The sequence below is a fragment of the Aptenodytes patagonicus genome, chromosome 1, assembly GCF_965638725.1.
Source record: "Aptenodytes patagonicus chromosome 1, bAptPat1.pri.cur, whole genome shotgun sequence".
NCBI classification, from domain to species: domain Eukaryota; kingdom Metazoa; phylum Chordata; class Aves; order Sphenisciformes; family Spheniscidae; genus Aptenodytes; species Aptenodytes patagonicus.
The window spans coordinates 13,713,807-13,731,742 of NC_134949.1; the positions used below are offsets into that span (position 1 = coordinate 13,713,807).

Consider the following 17,936-nt stretch of genomic DNA (forward strand, 5'->3'; position numbering starts at 1 on the left):
CTTTCTAGCTTCGTCTTGAAGTGGGAGAAGGATGCCTGGCCTAAGCATCTCTATTCCAAGGGACTGAATGTTACCAGGAGGTTCCAAACCAAGAAGTCCGTCAGATTTTGAAGGTGATCTGTGAAGTAAAGGCCTGCAGTAGACATTACAGTCAACAAATCTCCCATTTGTGGGTGCGAGGCAGGTTTTCACTTGTGAGTTTTCTCTGTGAGTAAAAAGTAAATACTCGTACTGTAATCAGTCATACTTTCCTCTCTAGTGCATAAGCTTATTTTTAGTGAATGTGGCCCTTAGGAAAAGGAAATAATTGCATGCTTTGCAAAATATGTATGATCCTCCAGAGGCAAAGATAGCTTTTGTTGTAGTATGATAACTTCATCTAAAAAAACCCTATATAATAAAATTACACCCTTTTCAACAGCTGATCTAGAAGGTGATTGACTAAATTGAATAAAAGCAGTTGTGTCAAAGTCTAGGATATAAACCCCTAAGCAATTCCAGGTTGCGTCCCAACTAGTTTTCCAAGGTTTTGCAAATTTCTTCAACCAATTTTACGGAAAAATGACACTTCTTTTTTTTTGCCACTGGAATGTACATACAAGACTGAAACAAAATCCAGCTCCTGGTGACAATGAATGCAAACAGGTCTAGACTCGGCACAACTTTTGGTGCTCTCACAGTAAGGCAGTGCTCTAGAGCATTTGGCAATTAGGGGAGGGGTTGATATTTGAGGTTGATTTGTCCTGATTTCTTCAAGTGAAAAGGTCTGTGCTAATTTGTAGGAGTTTTGTGTGACAGCGAGTGACAGCGGTGAGTCTATAATAGTTTTAATGCCACTTGGTAGCACAAGTGCACAGCGGCGTTGAAGATCAGTCTTTATTCTGGTCCTGTACTCATCTCTGTGGAATATCACCCTCACTGCAATGCCGAGTGCCTCACGGAGGAAGGCAGGAGGGAAGTCAAGACCCTGAACCCGCTCCTGAAAGTGGCTGCTGTTGGTCATGAGGCTTGAAGGAAATCTTAATCTTGCCTTCCCTTTAATTCCCATTGCCTGGGAAGTGGGTGGTTCCTTAGACACAGGGCCTTCAAGGCGACATCCCACCTCTCAGGAGAGCATCCTAACCATGAAGTGAGGATGGAGCACCTTTCTGCTGGGAGAAGGCTGCTCTGCAGCCAAAACACAGGAGACAGGCCTGGGAGGAAGCGCTACCCAACTCCGAGTGGCCTCAGTCTAGGTACATGAGACCAAGTGGAGCCTGTCAATGTGTTTGGCTGAAAAAATTGCTGTTTCTGGACCTGGTTAAATTTAGGACTGAGCTCAGCTGTGAGATCCTCAGCTTGAGCATGACTTGGGCAGCCAGGGCACATGCTGAGCCCTGAATGCCCAAGCCATTCTTGGCCTGGAGGCCTTCACGTTCCCCTGTCTCCCTCCTGCCCTTGGTCTGCTCACATTCAGCAACAGCTCAGCAGAGATTTTCAGGACCTGTTTTGGACACTGCCAGGTATACCTGGCCTGTATTTCACTTCAAATGCCTAACCATTTTCCATCTGGCCTTAAAGTTGATGAAGATGTTTAAAACAATGAACAAAGGAGGGGGAAAAAAAAAAAGAAAGGAAAAGAAAGAATTGAAAAAAGGAACAAAGAAGGGGTTACCTAATAACTTGCAAGAGATTTACTTATTTTTTACGTATATCATTCTGTTTTGTTATTTTATAAGTTGATCAAGATGTTACAAACAAAGAAAACACATATATTCCCTATCTTACACTGAACACCAGAGCAGTGCGGTGTGTGAAAAATAAGAGAAATGTAAATTCCTAAGAAGTAAATGCTTATTTTTTAACTTGCACTGACATGGTTCAAACTTGTTCTCACCGATGTCTGAGATGGGCTTTCCAACTACTGTTTGGATGCAAAAAAACCCTTCATAAATAAAAACTTCATGCCTGCTATAGAAAATGGCATGATTTTAACTCTTGCTATAGGTATACCCTGTGTATTACAGTATCGTATCATATTGTATAGTATGTATAGTCTGGTATCCACAAGATGGGAATAGGTCTATATTTATTTTTCTGAATTAATGTTATAGATTGGTAGGAGGCAAGCACTGTATAATAGAGATCAATAGTGCTTTGTAAGATCACAGTAAGGATTATATAATATAGTTTGCAGGAATAGTTACACATTTCTTGCATTTGGTGGATTTAATACTATTAATAAATTTAATTTGTATTTTTTACAGACTGATAAAGGGCTTTACCATACTTTTGCTGTTGTTTTGTTGTTTGGAGCACCCAAAATGTGCCAGACAGCATCAAGCTATATTAGGAATAGACCCCTCCTTCCATAATGGAGGGTGTGGAGGGAACTTTTGTTCAGATATCAGTAGCAACGTGGAGGCTGCTTTGCAAGTGTGTAATGGACTGTCAGCATCTGCTGAGCCTTCTGCCTTTTCTGTGCGTTCACTGAACAATCAGTGAATCAAAAAAGTACAGAATCAAAATAGTTATCTGTGTATTGCTGATGGAGCAAACAGCAAAAAAGCAATTAGTAGGAGCAACTACTGCATAATCTGTTTGACAGTTTTGAGTGCATTATTAAAAAATAAATAGAAGATAATACTGCTCTAATTTATGTAGGAAACCCTAAATAACTTTCCAGTGAAGTCACTGGAATTATATTGGTTAGATGAAAACAATATGCAGCCAATATAGAAGAACAAATTTCTGTCTAGGGCATGTTCAATAAATACCTACAATAAAGCAGTTGATGAGGAGGAGTCACTCTGGGTCTTTAGTCTTTAATGGAGCATTCTGGCTATTGCATGTTTCCTAAAGCACAGTTTGAACTACAAGTCTGCAATTTAAAATTTATGAAAATAGAACATAGCCAAATGGAATGAAAAATATGCGGTAAAAACCCCCAGTATATACTAATGTCGTTCATTATTTCTGTGCTTTTATTTTTAATTGACAGGGCACAATAGGAACCAAATAGAAACAAAAATATTTGGATAACAAAATGAAACATGAACAAAGCCTTAGAAAACAGCAATGGCATGCCTCTCAGAACTAGGCTTGGGGTAAATTTTGAGGCTGAATTACAAATGCTTTGTTAGAAGGGTACTATAATGAGAAAAGTGATGCGCTCTGACTGAAGACCTGATGGCTCACCTCAACGGCAAACATTCTTTGGCTCCAGTGAGGTCAAGATTTGACCCCAGAGCTCAGTAACTAGGTTGGTTGGTGGTATCTATTAACTGCGACAGCACAAAGCAGCAGAATTACAAGAAACAAAAGAACTGCCTGGGAGACACTTGCTGTGTGTCTAAGGGGCACGTGTGGCTATGCCACTATCCAGATTCACTGACATACACTACCTGGCTGTGGCTTCAGCTCTGTGGTCAGTAATTACAGAAAAAAGTGGGAATTCGCCCTTGGAGCTGAGAGGTCGCCCATGCAACGCGCTGGGTGCCCTCCATTGGCAGGTCTCACTGCACTACAGGAGAAGAAGTGGTCCTTCTCACCGCAGCCTCAGTGAAATTCCCACTGTGGTACGGGGTGAGCTGCTGAACACTTTCTGCTAAGTTTAACTTCCCCCAGTTGCTCCCTGGGGAAGAGCTCCAGGATCAGGGCCCTCAAGAGCTACATGGCACATCTCAGAGAGTACAAATGATTTTCCACCGAGCCATCATTGACAGAACTGTGCAAGAACTGTATCTGTAACAGCAACATACATTTGATATTGATTCAGGGAAAGTACTTACCTTATTCTAGTGTAAAACCAATGACAGCAAACAATGAAATACAACACAAGTTAGAAAATGCCTTTCAATGCATGCAGCACTGTGATTAGTCATAAAACCCTGATGAGGTTTAGAGGCAATATAGGACTTTTCGTCTCTTTTGAAAATAAAAATTGAACAAATTATTTCCTGATATTTCAAATCAATGTTTATATTTTTATTTTCTATAAAATTCAGCATGCACTTTTTAGAAACATAATAAAAATGTCATAAAAGCACAGACTACTTCATATTAAATTTGGCATAAATGTTGTGAATGTTCAGGTAATTACCTAATGTTTGAACTATTCCTGTTCTTTATAATAAATATGTTGGTACTTGAATTTAAATGCATTTTTCAAATCATTGATTTTTACTAAAAAAATGAAGCAGATGAAAATGCTTTTCCACATGAGCACTCTTTGTTAAAACTACAATATATAATTTGTATTTTAATGTTGCAAAATAAGGATAAACATTCTTTGCACCAAATGCCACGTAAGTTCTCATTAAATCATTTGTGCCAAAAATGTGAGAATATCTTGACAATGAAGAGCATGGAGTGATGGCTATGGAGGGATTTGTTCTGTTATCCGACAGTGAACCATAGAATAGTAGGTGGGGATAATATTTCTTGCAATCCTTGCACAAGTCAAATTCCCTTGGATCACATCATGAGTTTTGGGGTGCAAAGAAAGCAGCATCAGGCCCTTAGTGTTCAGCTTATCATTGCCCTTTATTTCTCAATACCTTTGACCAGAATTGAGTTTATAAGAGGTCAGTAAGGGTCTGCCCTATACACAAAGAAATGGCAGTTCCAAATGCACATGCAAAAAAGTACGTGGTGTCTGTGCAGCAGACAGGCTGAGGGCTGTGCTTCGAGAAAAAACAATGTGCAAATGAAATGCTGGGTTGGACATGGGCTCTTCTTAGGGCAGAGGTACAGGGGCACCGAAAAGCACCCTTTCTTAAGTCTGGGATAAAATACTTTTTCATCCTAAGAAGAGCCACATGGAACATGTGAGAGTTGTGCCCAAAGCTTTCTTTACGAATGGAGAGAAAAAATGCTGCACTAATGAGGAATAATCGGCACTAGCTTTAAAAGGAACTGGACCACTTGATAACTAATATCCTCTCCCCACCACAGGGTAGATGTCAACCATTGTTAAAATAAGTTGGCAAGTGATTAGTTGGCAAGACCAATTTAATGTATGACATATTCAAAGCAGGTATTTCATTTCACCTGTTTGAAAGAGGTGCTCAATTTGAGCACCATTTGCAGCTGCATCACAGCCTTAACGATACTGCTTTTTAATGAGTGATTCAAATAATTCATTCAGAAGTGGAATGATCCTAAGTAACCCGCCTTTGGCCTTTCTTGTCACTGTCAGGTATTTTGCATGCACGTATAATCTGCAGGTTAATTTTTTCCCCCAGCAAACTATTTTGGGAGCAAAAAGGAAACAAAGAAATTGCATCTTGAAAATGTGTTTGCTGGTAACACATGGCCCTTGACTCAGAAATCAATTAAGACTGAACAGAGTGTCATGACCCTGCCTGTGCATCAGCTGTAAGCGGTATCTGCGCTACGACTTGGCAGCTGGGCCTGTGACAGAATTAATTCCAAATCTTTGGATTGCTGAGAAGAGTTGAGCCATGAAAGCAGGTATTCACAGATTTGTCCCTGGGGTGAGCACTGTAAGGAGGAGCAGGGGCATCCCCCATCTTGGATGTGAAATAAAATCAAGGAAGTCCTTGGTTGTGCTACCTCCTTACAGACCAGCTCTCCCTGCAGGCAGGTGCTTTCCCTGCTTGCCCTCTTACTCCAGCCCTTAGCCTGCTCAAGGAGAGCATGGCTCTCTTGCCCGTGGGCTGAGGAAAAGCTGGCACAGCACCTAGGTGTGCACCTGGGGGTGCAGGCAGCCAAGCCAACACCTAGGGCATTTGGGAAAATCAGGTCCCTTTGTCAGCCCACACTGTAGTGGAGGAAACACAAGACAAGGTGTGTGGAAAGCCAGGAATTTCTGTACGTCCCAAACCACACCTCGTAGTATAGGTTGGCTTCTTGCTGTAACACCTCACAGGCTAGAGGCTTGCCTGCTGTGGTAGCGTGGGTACACAGATCACAAACAAACATGAAAATCTAGGACTTAAACCAGGGCCAGTGAGGGTAATTTTGATGGTGCCCAGAGAGGTGTATGGAGTCTCATTTAGGTGGGTGATGGAGTGCAGGGTTATAAGAGGACCAAACACAGACTACATTAGACACGGACCATCAACAGGTCCTGTAGCCAGGGATGTTCATGGCTTTCTGAGAGAAGGTCAGAGTGCCAGCAGGAATTACTTCCAATTTGGGAGACACAGATGTTTCCTAAGGTATCCCAGCTTTGGGACGAATAAGCCAGGCAGAAGCCTACTGACTCTCCACTGACTCCCTATAGAATTAATGGGAAGAGGTAATGACAGCACCCTGGTGAATGGTTTTAGTTCAGGCCATGCCTCTCTGCAGCCATGCCAGAGAGCCCTGGGGTGGCTGTTGCCCACAGAGTTCTCTGGCAATCTCAACGGAGGGGCAGAACACCTGAGGCACACTGCCTCCTTGCCTCTTGCTGGAGAGCTGCCCGGGCGAGGTGGCTCGCTCTCCCCAGGGGCAGGCAGGGTTCCTGTACCCTTCATTGGAAAATGAAGGAATACTAAAAATTAAAGCTAAGTCCTATCCCTAGTATTCATGGTATGAATCCTGGTAGCCCTGGTGTGTGCAGGATCATCCAGAGTTAGTGCTAACAGACACTGATCCAGGCTGCCTTCTGCATGCCTGGAAGCACTCCGTGGAGGTGACTGAGTGTCTTCATCATTTTACAGGTGAAGAAACTGAAGTGCTGGGGGTAAAGTGACCAGTGTGAGGTGGCAGAGTGAAACAGCAGAGCTAAAGGAAAACCCAGGTGGGAGTATCTATTGACAAGGAACAGCGTGCTTCCCTTCAGTAAGCCTTCCAATGGCTTTATCAAACCCTTTGTGGGTTACTTGCAAATAAAATTTAAGAGGTCTACAGAATATTTTGGTGAATTAGAAGGTGCAGATAAAACTTAAGCAAAACAGAGGGGTCAAAGCCACCTGTCAGGTCTGAGCACATGCTGGCCTATGAACCAGATGCGCCACAGCATGTCATTCTGCCTTTCCTGAGAGCAGCATGTCTCACATGTTGTAGTTAGCAGGGGCTGGAACTCCACATCTGGCCTTTGGGAAATATGCTGCCCTGGCACTGCATTTCACAGTGCTTGGTAAGGGAGAAATCTGGTTTGGTCTGTCTTCCTCTGTGGGTTGTACCAGGTGTCACTTGAACAGGATGGAAACTGTCTGTCTCTGGTGTGATATTTTGGCCAATATTCAGAAGAGCCTTAAAGCTCTGTAACAGGAGAAAAAGAAGAGAAGGGAGAAGGCACTGTCTGCCCATCTGGTTCCTTCTCTAGGCAAGGTGTGATTACTTGCTGTAGCATTTCTATTGCTGTCTCCATTCTAGTATAACATATCTCATATGACTGACTTGTCACCACTCAACTTGTGTGTCTAGTCTAAAACCTGGCAGATCTCATTGTCAAGGAAGTTCTCCAGAATTCAGCCTAAGAATCACTTTTAAAAGATCTGTCCTATTCCTACTTATACTCCCTAATTCAGTGCTCGGATTGACAGACAGTATTATGCTCTACTTCTTTTCCCCACCTGATTTTTTAGTTTTTTTTTTTTTTTTTAATTGCAAGGCAGAAAGGCATGGGAATATTTCAGAACTACCAGTTCCCTTTTCCATGGTTTCCTAAACACTGTGAACCTCCTGCAGGTTCATACTCTTTCATATCTTTCCTGATGTAGCATCGTACAGCCATTGACTAACTAAGCCAGGAATCGCATCCGTCCCTCTGTTCCTTCAAGCTTTAAGCTTAATGTTATGGAAGCAGAGCCCAGCAAGGTCTGTAAAAGCAGCAGAGCATGTACAGTTACTCAGTGTTGGGACCAATTTGGTTTGGGGTTGATATGAGTGCCATGCAAGCTGGTGCTTCTCGGTGGAAAGAACAGAGCTAACTAGCAATCAGATAATTCACTTTGCTAACATTACAAAACATTACTTGCAGTGTCTCTGCTAATTCAGAAACCTCATGGTTATAATTACACAGTCTAGAGGTTATCCAAGCCTAATTTCTTTATTGCTGGTTTTTAAATTGTTCAATAAAAGGAATGTTTGAACCTATCTATGGAGCAGGCACGCCTCTCTCTGCCAACCACTGTCAGCGATGAGTTCCCGCCCATGAAGCCACTAGCATTTCACTTCTACTGGAATTAAATTGTTAGAGAAAAAGCAGGTCATCTCTTCATGATGTAGCACAGGAAAAATGGGTTAGCTGCCAGCGAAACCCATCTCAAGAATGGGAGAATCAGGAGGGTGCAGACACTTTACTTGGTAAGATCTTGACAAGGGGATGAATATAGAGCTCAGACCATAGGAACCTGATATAGTGAACCCTGTTTCTGAACAGTATCCTTCTTACTAAAAAAAGGAAATGAATAAGGCATTAGTTGCTAATGCAGATTTTTCAGAGGCACAATAATATTACTTTGTGCAAAGAGCAATACAGCAGTCTTTTGTATCTTCGAAAGGACATAAATCAGCCTTACATGGCAGCACAGTGTTGAACAGAAATAACCTTTCTTATGTCCCAGCACAATATATTGGCATTGCTGCATTACAGGACCACAGCAATACTCGGTGGTGATAAAGCCCCGCTTTCCCTCCTGCATTTTTCCACGATGCACAACACATACCCCTGCTGTGCCACTTATTTCATGGCCATCTTAACCGCTGACAGTTGCAGTCAGGGCAGAGCATTAGCAAAGACTGGTTCTCAAAGGTTTCCCTGGGCCACAACGTTTCTTACTGAGCTTAACACTTGTGCCATGCTGGAGGAATTTCAGTGCTTTCTGAGATGGGGTGGGATGAGGTGAAGCTGATACTCACAGGACGACTTCTACGTGGTCCAAAGCCCACTGATCATGACCTGTTCCGTTGTGACGGGGCTGCCACCAGCGCAGTAAGACTCCTTTCATTCGTGCCTCCCTGTCGTCACAAACGCAAGAGCCTGTGAGAGCTCCAGACTACCAGTGGTTTGCACATTGCTATCTACCCCCGCAACAGGAACTGAGAGCAAAGTCAAAGTGTTATTTCTACATCCCTGAACATCAACACACCATTCGTGCAAAACATTTAATGGTGAAAAATGCACACAGATAAGGAGGCTGTTTCTTCCCCTCATATCTTTAAAACAAGTTTTCTGTTTTTTTTTCAAGTATGTTGATAAACACTAGACCAGAATTTCTTAATCAGCCTTCCTCTTATGTTTTCTTCTTTGTTTACCCTCTCATCAACCTTTTTTCTTGCACAGTGATGCAAAGATAGATTCTTTCTTAGCAGAAATATATCTTGTGAACTTAGAGGTAATGAAATGTGACTGGGTACTCACAGGGGAACATTATAAGACACTCTTTGGGCTTGTATAAAGTCCTTTGGCTGATGCTGTGCAATTACTTGCCATGTAATTCCATTATTTACACTGTATTGGAGGAGCACTGCCTTGTCTACAGTGTTAGGATCACTCAGATTGGTATTGCAACTGTCTGTTTGTGAAATACTTCCAATTTGCAAAACAAACATGATTTTGCTGTAAAACACAGAAAAGGTATTTTCAATATGCAAAAATTATTCCAACAGGAACAATAACATTTCCAGGTTTATTGCAGTTACCTTATTAAAACTTTGAGCATCCTCAAGAATCATTACTTTTAACATGCAAAATAAACTCTTCTCACATCTCTAAAACACAGCTCCCCTTTCAAAGTAATAGTTTGCTATGTATAACATACTGCCATATAGTTGGAGGCAATAGATCCAATTTTACAATGTATCTGCACAAAACTGAGATGCATAAACAATACAAACATGCAAATGAGTGTATGAAAAGCTAAAAAAGGGCAAATAAAGGTTGAATATAATAAAGTGCGTAAAAGATTTATCATATTCTACCTGGGTGTTCAAATAAGAAAGGAAGAGCCTGATTTATATGTGGCCAATTTGCCAATTCATCCTGTTTCTAATCTTGCTTTAGACAACTAAATACAAACCAGTCCAGAAAGCAGTCACTCTGTTAAGAGCCAGCACAGGCTGGTTGCATTTGTTTTTCCACGGCCAAAGAGGCTCAATAGATGAAAAAGATACTCCTGTTCATTGCCAGGTGAATATAATTCTATTTGACAACTGAAACGGGAAAATGAGTCCGTAATAACTAATAGCATCTTTAGTCATGACCGTCGTGGAGGCACATGCAAACATGGGATTTGTCTTATCAGATCAGGCACTGGTCCAGACAGTCTGGTGTCCAGTCTTTGCCAACGGCTTCATTGTCAGCGCTGGCTTACTAGACAGTGCTCTGTTGGGCATGACGAAAACATCTGACCTTTTCATCTGACATCGCTTCCTCCTCACTCTCCATCTCCCAAATGGAAGTCACAAAGCATTTTGCCAACCCTAATGTTTATCTGCCAGCCACATCTGACTGCCTGGTAGAGCCAGGTCAGTCCATCCTCATCAATACTGGCCCACATGACTGCATGTACATATGAAGAGTTTCCTTTCTCATGAGCTGCTAAAAGAGCATTTTAGGCTCAAAGTATTACCTTGCTCGCGTGAGATCCAGAGGCTTAGTCACAGCTTGTCGTATTTGACATCCATTAAAATACAGCGAATCTCCATGGGCATAGGGTGCCAGCTGTCCGCATCCATTCCCTATCACTCCCCCCTGAATGGTTTCCCAGTTTATTTCAGTGACTCTTTCAGATTCAAAATTATCTTTAATATAACTGGGGAGGTCATGGCTAAAAACAGAGCAGTCATCACCTAGAAATGACACAGTGAAGTTATAAAACACACAAAAATCAAAAGAATTGAGAAAATTGAGTTGCAGTTCATTGTAATTCCATTCAAGGTTGTGACCCAATATCCGGTGTGACTATAGGCTGAATATATTTCAGCAGATCCATTAATAATGTGCACATTGCTGTACAGCATTCATGTTTAGAAAATTGAGGCTGTGAGTCTTATTTTTTACAGCAGTAGAACTTCAAGAACTGCAATATGGTTTCTCCTGTTTTGCATTGATGCCAATACGAGAAACCTCAAATTGCCGGTCGAAGGGAAATGCGTCTAAAACAGGGAAGGGATCCGATCTTATAAAGTTATGGGACTCTGTCCTGGAAGACATTAAACACTGGCTCTACTCCCACAAAGCACTTAAAATTTAATGAGGGCACTCAGGTACCATTAGGCATGTGCTTAGCTGCATTGTGGGATTAGAGCAGAACACTCTGTCCTGATTAGGCACAGAACCGAGTCCCTTACAGGGCCCAGTCACCAACATCTGGATACCATGTACACATCCCCTGGGAGTGGGTGCACCCTTGGAAGGAGTACAGGGGTGGAAGCCATTTCTGGGTAAGCAAGTAGCCATGTTCTGCCTTCAATGAAGGCTGAATGGGCTTTACATACAGTGCCAGACAGCAGAGAATACTGATTCAATCCAGAAAGGGTAAAGGGAGGGAAGAGCTGTTATTTGCAGCTCTGTCAAATTATTAATTTATAAGCTGTTACTCAAGCATTCCAGTGATTAATTTAGACATGTTACATCACTCCGTCTTTATCTTTTTGTTTAATCTTGAGCTAGATTAGACTGCAGCAGGTGTATAAGAAAGAAATTGAAGAAATGAAACCTTGATATCCTTCGTCACAAATGCAAATGGCTCCAGTCGTGCAATATCCGTGACCACTACAGAGCTTAGGGCACGCTTCCCCAATGTACACGTGGTCAATTGCCCAGCTTTGCTTCTCTAGTTCTTCTCCCTTCTGAATCCACCTGAACTGAGTTGCACTGCAAATATCAAAATCCAAACAGCATATTATGATGTGTAGCAATTAAACACATCTGTACAGCAACGTTCAAATATGCCAGCAGCAGATGTAATGAAGAATGTAGTATGAAGGGGTTGTGACTTCAATAACTGGGAACACCCACCCTGAATGGGTGGCTGCTACCTCATTGGCAGTAGCCACTTCTATGAACAAAAAGCTTCCTGAAAAACATTAATTATGTATCATATCTAAATCCAGCAATAAAGAAGCATTTTTAATTCACCAGTTGTTCCAAGCAAACAGTGCCAGCAAGACAGCTGACATTTTATAGGCCCACAGTGGCTGACCTTTCAGTAACCTACCTGGATGAGACATGATCAGGCAGCTGGATAGTTATTCTTCTCCACATGGAGCTGTTGACAGAGTTATAGATGGTAGCTTCATGGAACTGAAATGGGGAGCAGCCAATGCTATTAGATGAGGAAGGAAGACAGTGTGTTTGGACGAGTTGCCATGAGTCTGTCCTGTAGGAAAGAAAAAAAAAATGTTTTAGAACAACTGAAAGAATAATGAAAGAGAAACAGGCAATTTCTAAGGTTCATGGCATTGCCTGTCTTACTAAACAAACCAAAGAGATTGTCAGCAATGGTTTCCATGCTCTGTAGCCACAGACAGACAAGAGGTGAGAGGCTGAAACCCCGGTGCAGCCAGGGAGGACTTTCCAGCACCAGGTTTGAGTGCTGTGAAATCCTTGGTGGTGGTACACACAGTGGAGTCCAACCCAGAGCTCCTCTGGGTGGCGTGACAGAGGGATGTATTTAGGAGTCTGCTCTTTAGTCTCTCTCTTACAGTGTTCAGAAAAGAGTCTGACAGAATTTGCTCCATGTTCACCCACAGTCATTTGAGCACAGAATATACCTTCGCTTTTACAAATTATAATGCACTACTATACTGCAGCACAGGAGACAGTGTTATTGTTTGCTAGTTAAAGACCAAATTGGAATTAAGTAACCTCCACTTCATTACAACTTGGTCCTAAATATATAGTCCTGTATCATACTAAGACAACAGTTTCCTGTGAATGTGGTTTTCTGTGAGCACATTTTTAACAGGAGCATGCTCATGACTGTAACTGCAAGCTCAGTGCCATGAATCTGTCAACATCTGGGATAAATTATAAAGAGAATTTACGGGAGTTGTGTAGACAAATCCCAGTGCTTCCAAGCGGGCTTTGTACAGATCCTGTTACAAGATGAATATCAAAGTAATTGCTTTAATAAGTAAAAGCTCTCTACGTTTTTAATATCATACTATTTTTTTTTTTAGGTCTATGTATTCTGCTCTCATTTACCTGGCATCCTTCGTATACTCCAGCATCACAGAGTGGAGGTCCCCACAAGAATTTGCCTCACAGCCAACCACGATCTATAGCACAAATAAAATTGGCTGCTGTAACAAGTCAGGTAGACATTTAATGTGATACATAATGAAATCTTGCTCTCCTTTTTTTCTTTACAGGGGGTATAAAAGAGATTGCTGACTTAGATCTTGGACAAAATCCATCAAAAGTAGATGGAAAACAAAAGATGCAGTACTTCCGATACTGCTTTTACTTAATGAAATTTACTTCATTGCTATTGTTATTTTCAAACAGAATCCTAACACTAAGTGCCTAAAGTTCAAATTAAATACCTAAACAAACATTGTTTCTGAAATACAAAGATGTGGTAGCTCCTTGGAATTTCAGAAAGTGAAGTACCTGACTATATATTAATTACCTATGAAATTTATAATTTGTAATGATAAAAATATGGATATAAACTTGAAGTCAATCCAATTTAAGAATAGAATTATTCTGAATATTTTAAACAATAAGCATATTTGTGTCATGTTAGAGTGGAAAGATTACAGTACCCAATGTACAGTACTGAATAGATAATAGAAAGCTAAAATTTAAGAGCTTCAAAACCAAATGGCAGCCATGCGCTAGAGCTGAGTTCTTAGTTTAGAAATAAAATCTTTGCAGTGACTAGTGAAGAAAAAGGAGGAGACAGGAGAAAAAAAACCTTTGCAATGAGAGCTTAGTAACACAAACTATTACATGCTGAAGGGTTATTGTAATTTTTGCCCTTAAAGTAGAGGAAAAAGATGATAGGCTGGCTAAAATAAGCAGCTTGGGGGGGTCTTGACATTCAGTAGTAAAAAGCATGTCAGACTCCTCTTTTATATAATTTCTTCAAAGATGGCATGCTGTGTGAGTGGGGGAAGCAGTGCTTTGAGGGAGTATATTAGACAGTCAATATAAATAGGCAATGATGTTGAGAAAAGGTGAAAATATTGATTAGTGGAAAATGGAAAATTCTGGAGCTGTCTTGTCAAACAGAAGAGGAAGAAAAAAAACCATAACAAGAAAACAGATGACCATTTTGATAACCTTGCTTTCATATTAGTTCCTGCCTTTTAAGACATGGTGCTTGGGAAAGGGCCTAGAACATTTCTGGACAACAACTACATGTTGCCTCTGGCCCATGCAGAATTCTACCTTAAAACAAAATAAAATATTCAGAAATGTTTCTCTGTCTATTTAGATAGTTTGCCATGACACAAGTAAGTAGAAGGGGTACTTCTACTTGAGCACTTTTGCATTTTCAAGATGCCACTCTTCTCCAGCCTGCCTCTACCTTGCCTTTTCTGCTTCTTCACTAGTTATGGGGAAATGGCATATCCTGCATGCCGTGTATTCCCACCTTAGAAAATAATCCCTACTGTATCTGATGATCCAGTAATTTCATGAGAAAGGGATTAGACTTCTAATCCCTCTCAGTAACCCCCAAAGCATACAGACAGTCAGACTAATTTGACATTTAACATTCATGCAACTTTCCTGGTTCCCATTCCCTACACTTCAGAATTTCCTTTAACTTCTAATAAAAAGTCATTTTTAATTATTCATCCAATTGAGCATCCTAGTTGGAAGAAGAATAATTTCTGGAGACACATTAGATGATTTTTCATTGCATACTTTACTTTGGAGAGAGAGAACATTTCTTACTTTAAACTGCATCATGTATCCTGGCTGTATAATGAGCTCCCTGGAGGACAGGATGTTGTGTGTTTTGTCCTTTTTCTTATTTGGCCAGTAGAGATGGAATGATGGATTTCCACAGAACCCTGCAGTCCTGACTGCATTAGGGTAAAAACTCCAGTTTTCTTCATGAGAGGTGCCTTCTATTAAGATGAGTTAAATACAATTACTGCATTGTCTCAGTAGACATCAAGGCTTAGTAATGAATCCACAGACTCACTAGATACAGTGCTTTAGTGATATAAACGCTAAATTTATGCTATTTGTCATGACACGCAGTAAGTAAGCTACTAACAGACATAATAAAAACATCAGCTCCAGAGAGGTAGTTAAAATGGTTAAATAATAGTATTTTTTAAAAATATGATTAAATAAAACTTTCCTACACAGGAATTTAAATGAAATGAGTTGGACTGAAATAAAATTTTTTGTCTTTCTTATAGGTATATACATATATACACACACACACATATACATATCTGAATATACATGTGTTTATATATTTACACACCCCTATTAGTAGCATGAAGAATAGTATATAAACAGCAGTAGTCTACAAAATGAAAAATTTGCTGAGTTAAAAAAAAGAAAAAGTGTGCTTGCAAGCTCGCAGGGCTTATCTTAGATAAGATAATGCCAGGCAACAGATTAGCTGTCACAGCCTGTCTTACCGTCATCAAACGTGTCTACCAGCTGGCTGGGGTTGATCTCTGCTCCTCCGATCAGGATGTTATCCAGCGCCCACTGCGCCCGGTCGGGGCCTGAAACCACGATCCCGTTGCTGATGGTAAAAGGCTGCCACCAGCGCAAGCGGGTTGTATTGGTCAGAGCGTGTTCGGGGAGGAGGATGTAGTCATGCCTGACTGAGATGTATTTTTGGTAATCCATCTCATGAAGCAAAGTCCAGGATATCCCTAGAATGAAAAGATGCAGGTTTAGTAATAAAAACAAGCGTATGGTAGAATCGTCTAAAAGATTAAAGGAAGATAATAGGAAATAAAAAATAATAGCTATGGTCTTCTGATAGACAAATCTTAACTTCTAAGGGTAGTTGGCAACTGTTACTCATTGCAAGAGTAATCTTGTAATCATATAAAGGAATCTAATTGGCTGGAAGCCACTGATTACTGAAAGCGGGCAGGAGGATTATGGAAAACTGTGCAATAGAAGGAAATTTTAGATGGGGAAAAAACTTTACAAGGAAAAAAATAACTTTACAAATAAAAATTATGTTATTTTGGATCTCTCTGACAACTTCTCAGATATTGATGGTGCTTGAATACAGAACAAGGCTGTAGCTTAGCTGAAGCTACAAGATGTACTTGCCTCCATCAGTGGAATAGTCTAGCAGCACTCCCTCCTTTCTGCAAGTTGGTCTGTGGCACGTTGTCATGTTGTTTTCACTCCCAATTCTCCCCCAATACTGTAGAAACCTAAGAGTAAATGTATAAGTTTACATCTGTTAAAGATCTGCACAAATCGAGATGTTTGCTTTCTGTTAGGAGATGTACTGAAAATGTTCAAAATGCCAGCATTTTAAGCAAGTAACATGAATGTACAAGTCGAGCAAAAGTTTCCAAAAACATGGCCTAGTAATTCCCATGGGAACCTCATGAAATTCAGCAAAGTCCTGCCCCCGGGAGGGACTAACCCCTTGCAATGGTACCAGCTGGGGACTGACTGGCTGGGAGCCGCTTTGCTAACAGTTTCCTGGGAGTCCTGGTGGAAAGGGGGCTAAACATGAGTTAAGAAGGTGCCCTCACAGCAATGAAGGACATAAAAGAAGTTGATAAACTGAGGCAAGGTGAGTGGAGTCCACTGAAATGGTTGGGGCTGGAGCACATGCCCTGTGAGGAGAGGCTGAGGGACCAGGGCTGGTTCAGCTTGGAGAAGATGGCTGGTCCTGGGAGACAGTGGTCATACATCAAAACAAGGGAGGTTCTGACTGCATAGAACGGGGGGGGGGGGGGAATCACTGTGAGGGTAACTCAACAGTGGAACAAGCTGCCCAGAGAGACTGTGGGATCTCTGTCCTTGGAGGTTTTCAAGACCCAATAGGTCAAAACCCTGAGCAACCTGGTCTGAATTCAGTGTTGAACTGGCTTTGAGCATGAGGTTGGACTAGAGACTCCCCAAGGCCCCTTCCTTCCTGAAAGGTTGTGTGATTCAGTGAATTCTTGCTGAATTACAGAAGTGAGAGTGTGTGGCTTTATTAAAGCCATACAGCCAAGGGAAATGATGCTGAAGTTGTCTTCTACGTCATGTCCTTAGCTTGTCTAGACTGACATAATTCCATTGCTCTCCAGCTAAGTCATCCTTTTCTGCAGCACGTGAGTGGAGTGGGTCTTGTACGGGCACCCAAGGGAGGACAACGGCAGAGGTTATGTTCTGAACTCAGCAGGAGACACAGCTGGTGCCTCCAGGGTGGAGACAGTGGTGCCCAGGAGACTGCGGTATCTTGCCTCTTTGCAGGGCAGATGTTGCTGACTTCAGGACATTCCTGGGGAAGGGGACCTGCTGCTTCACCGGGGCAGGGCAGACTCCTTCCACTGTGCTAGGATGAGCCTTGCTCTCTGCGACCCATCTGAAAGCATCAGTGCCTTGAGAATCATAATCTAATTAGTGTCTACCTGCGATAACGCTACGCTTGTGGTGGCCTAGGAATTCCCTGAGCTACAAGCTATGTCACCTGCTGCTTTGTCAGTGTTTAACAGAGATCCCCATTAAAATGACATGGAAACAGGACCTACTTTGCCCCCCGCAGGTCCAGATCTTGAGTGACAGCCTGCCTCACAGTTGCACCTCCAAAATACAGAGTTGTGTCTTCTGCGAGAATCCCACACTCAGTACAGGTATTTCCACCTTCTAAGGACATCCATAAATCTGGTTTAATTTCTTCATTGTCAAAGCGCTCCTTCAGGAAAGTCTGTAAGTAAGGTGTTTAACATAAAGCACAGGTAATCATGATCTCAATTAAGCCTTTCTGATGACCACAGCTGGAACTGACCTAAACATGCTTCAAGGGCTCATGAACACTAAAATATTTTTTTCAAGGTGACTGAACATAATCACTTTTGGCTGAACATTTAGCCACTTGAGGTGAATTGGCTAAATG

At 41.6% G+C, this 17,936-nt stretch overlaps 1 protein-coding gene across 2 annotated transcripts in view; it reads right to left on the reverse strand.

Annotated features, from left to right (window-relative positions):
• The window catches only part of RELN (reelin), a 300,351-nt gene that overhangs the window by 2,656 nt on the left and 279,759 nt on the right, over positions 1-17,936 (reverse strand). The window contains exons 54-64 of one of the 2 annotated variants that reach the window (XM_076328227.1): positions 17,572-17,747; positions 16,148-16,254; positions 15,493-15,735; positions 14,789-14,964; positions 13,088-13,161; positions 12,099-12,260; positions 11,598-11,755; positions 10,509-10,728; positions 9,299-9,496; positions 8,797-8,895; positions 3,771-3,906 (exon numbers count right to left, since the gene is read on the reverse strand). In XM_076328227.1, the coding sequence (XP_076184342.1) occupies positions 3,777-3,906; positions 8,797-8,895; positions 9,299-9,496; positions 10,509-10,728; positions 11,598-11,755; positions 12,099-12,260; positions 13,088-13,161; positions 14,789-14,964; positions 15,493-15,735; positions 16,148-16,254; positions 17,572-17,747 (1,743 nt within the window). In that variant the 3' untranslated portion in view covers positions 3,771-3,776. The remainder of the gene's footprint in view (positions 1-3,770; positions 3,907-8,796; positions 8,896-9,298; positions 9,497-10,508; positions 10,729-11,597; positions 11,756-12,098; positions 12,261-13,087; positions 13,162-14,788; positions 14,965-15,492; positions 15,736-16,147; positions 16,255-17,571; positions 17,748-17,936) is intronic. The other variant, XM_076328234.1, reaches the window with a different exon arrangement.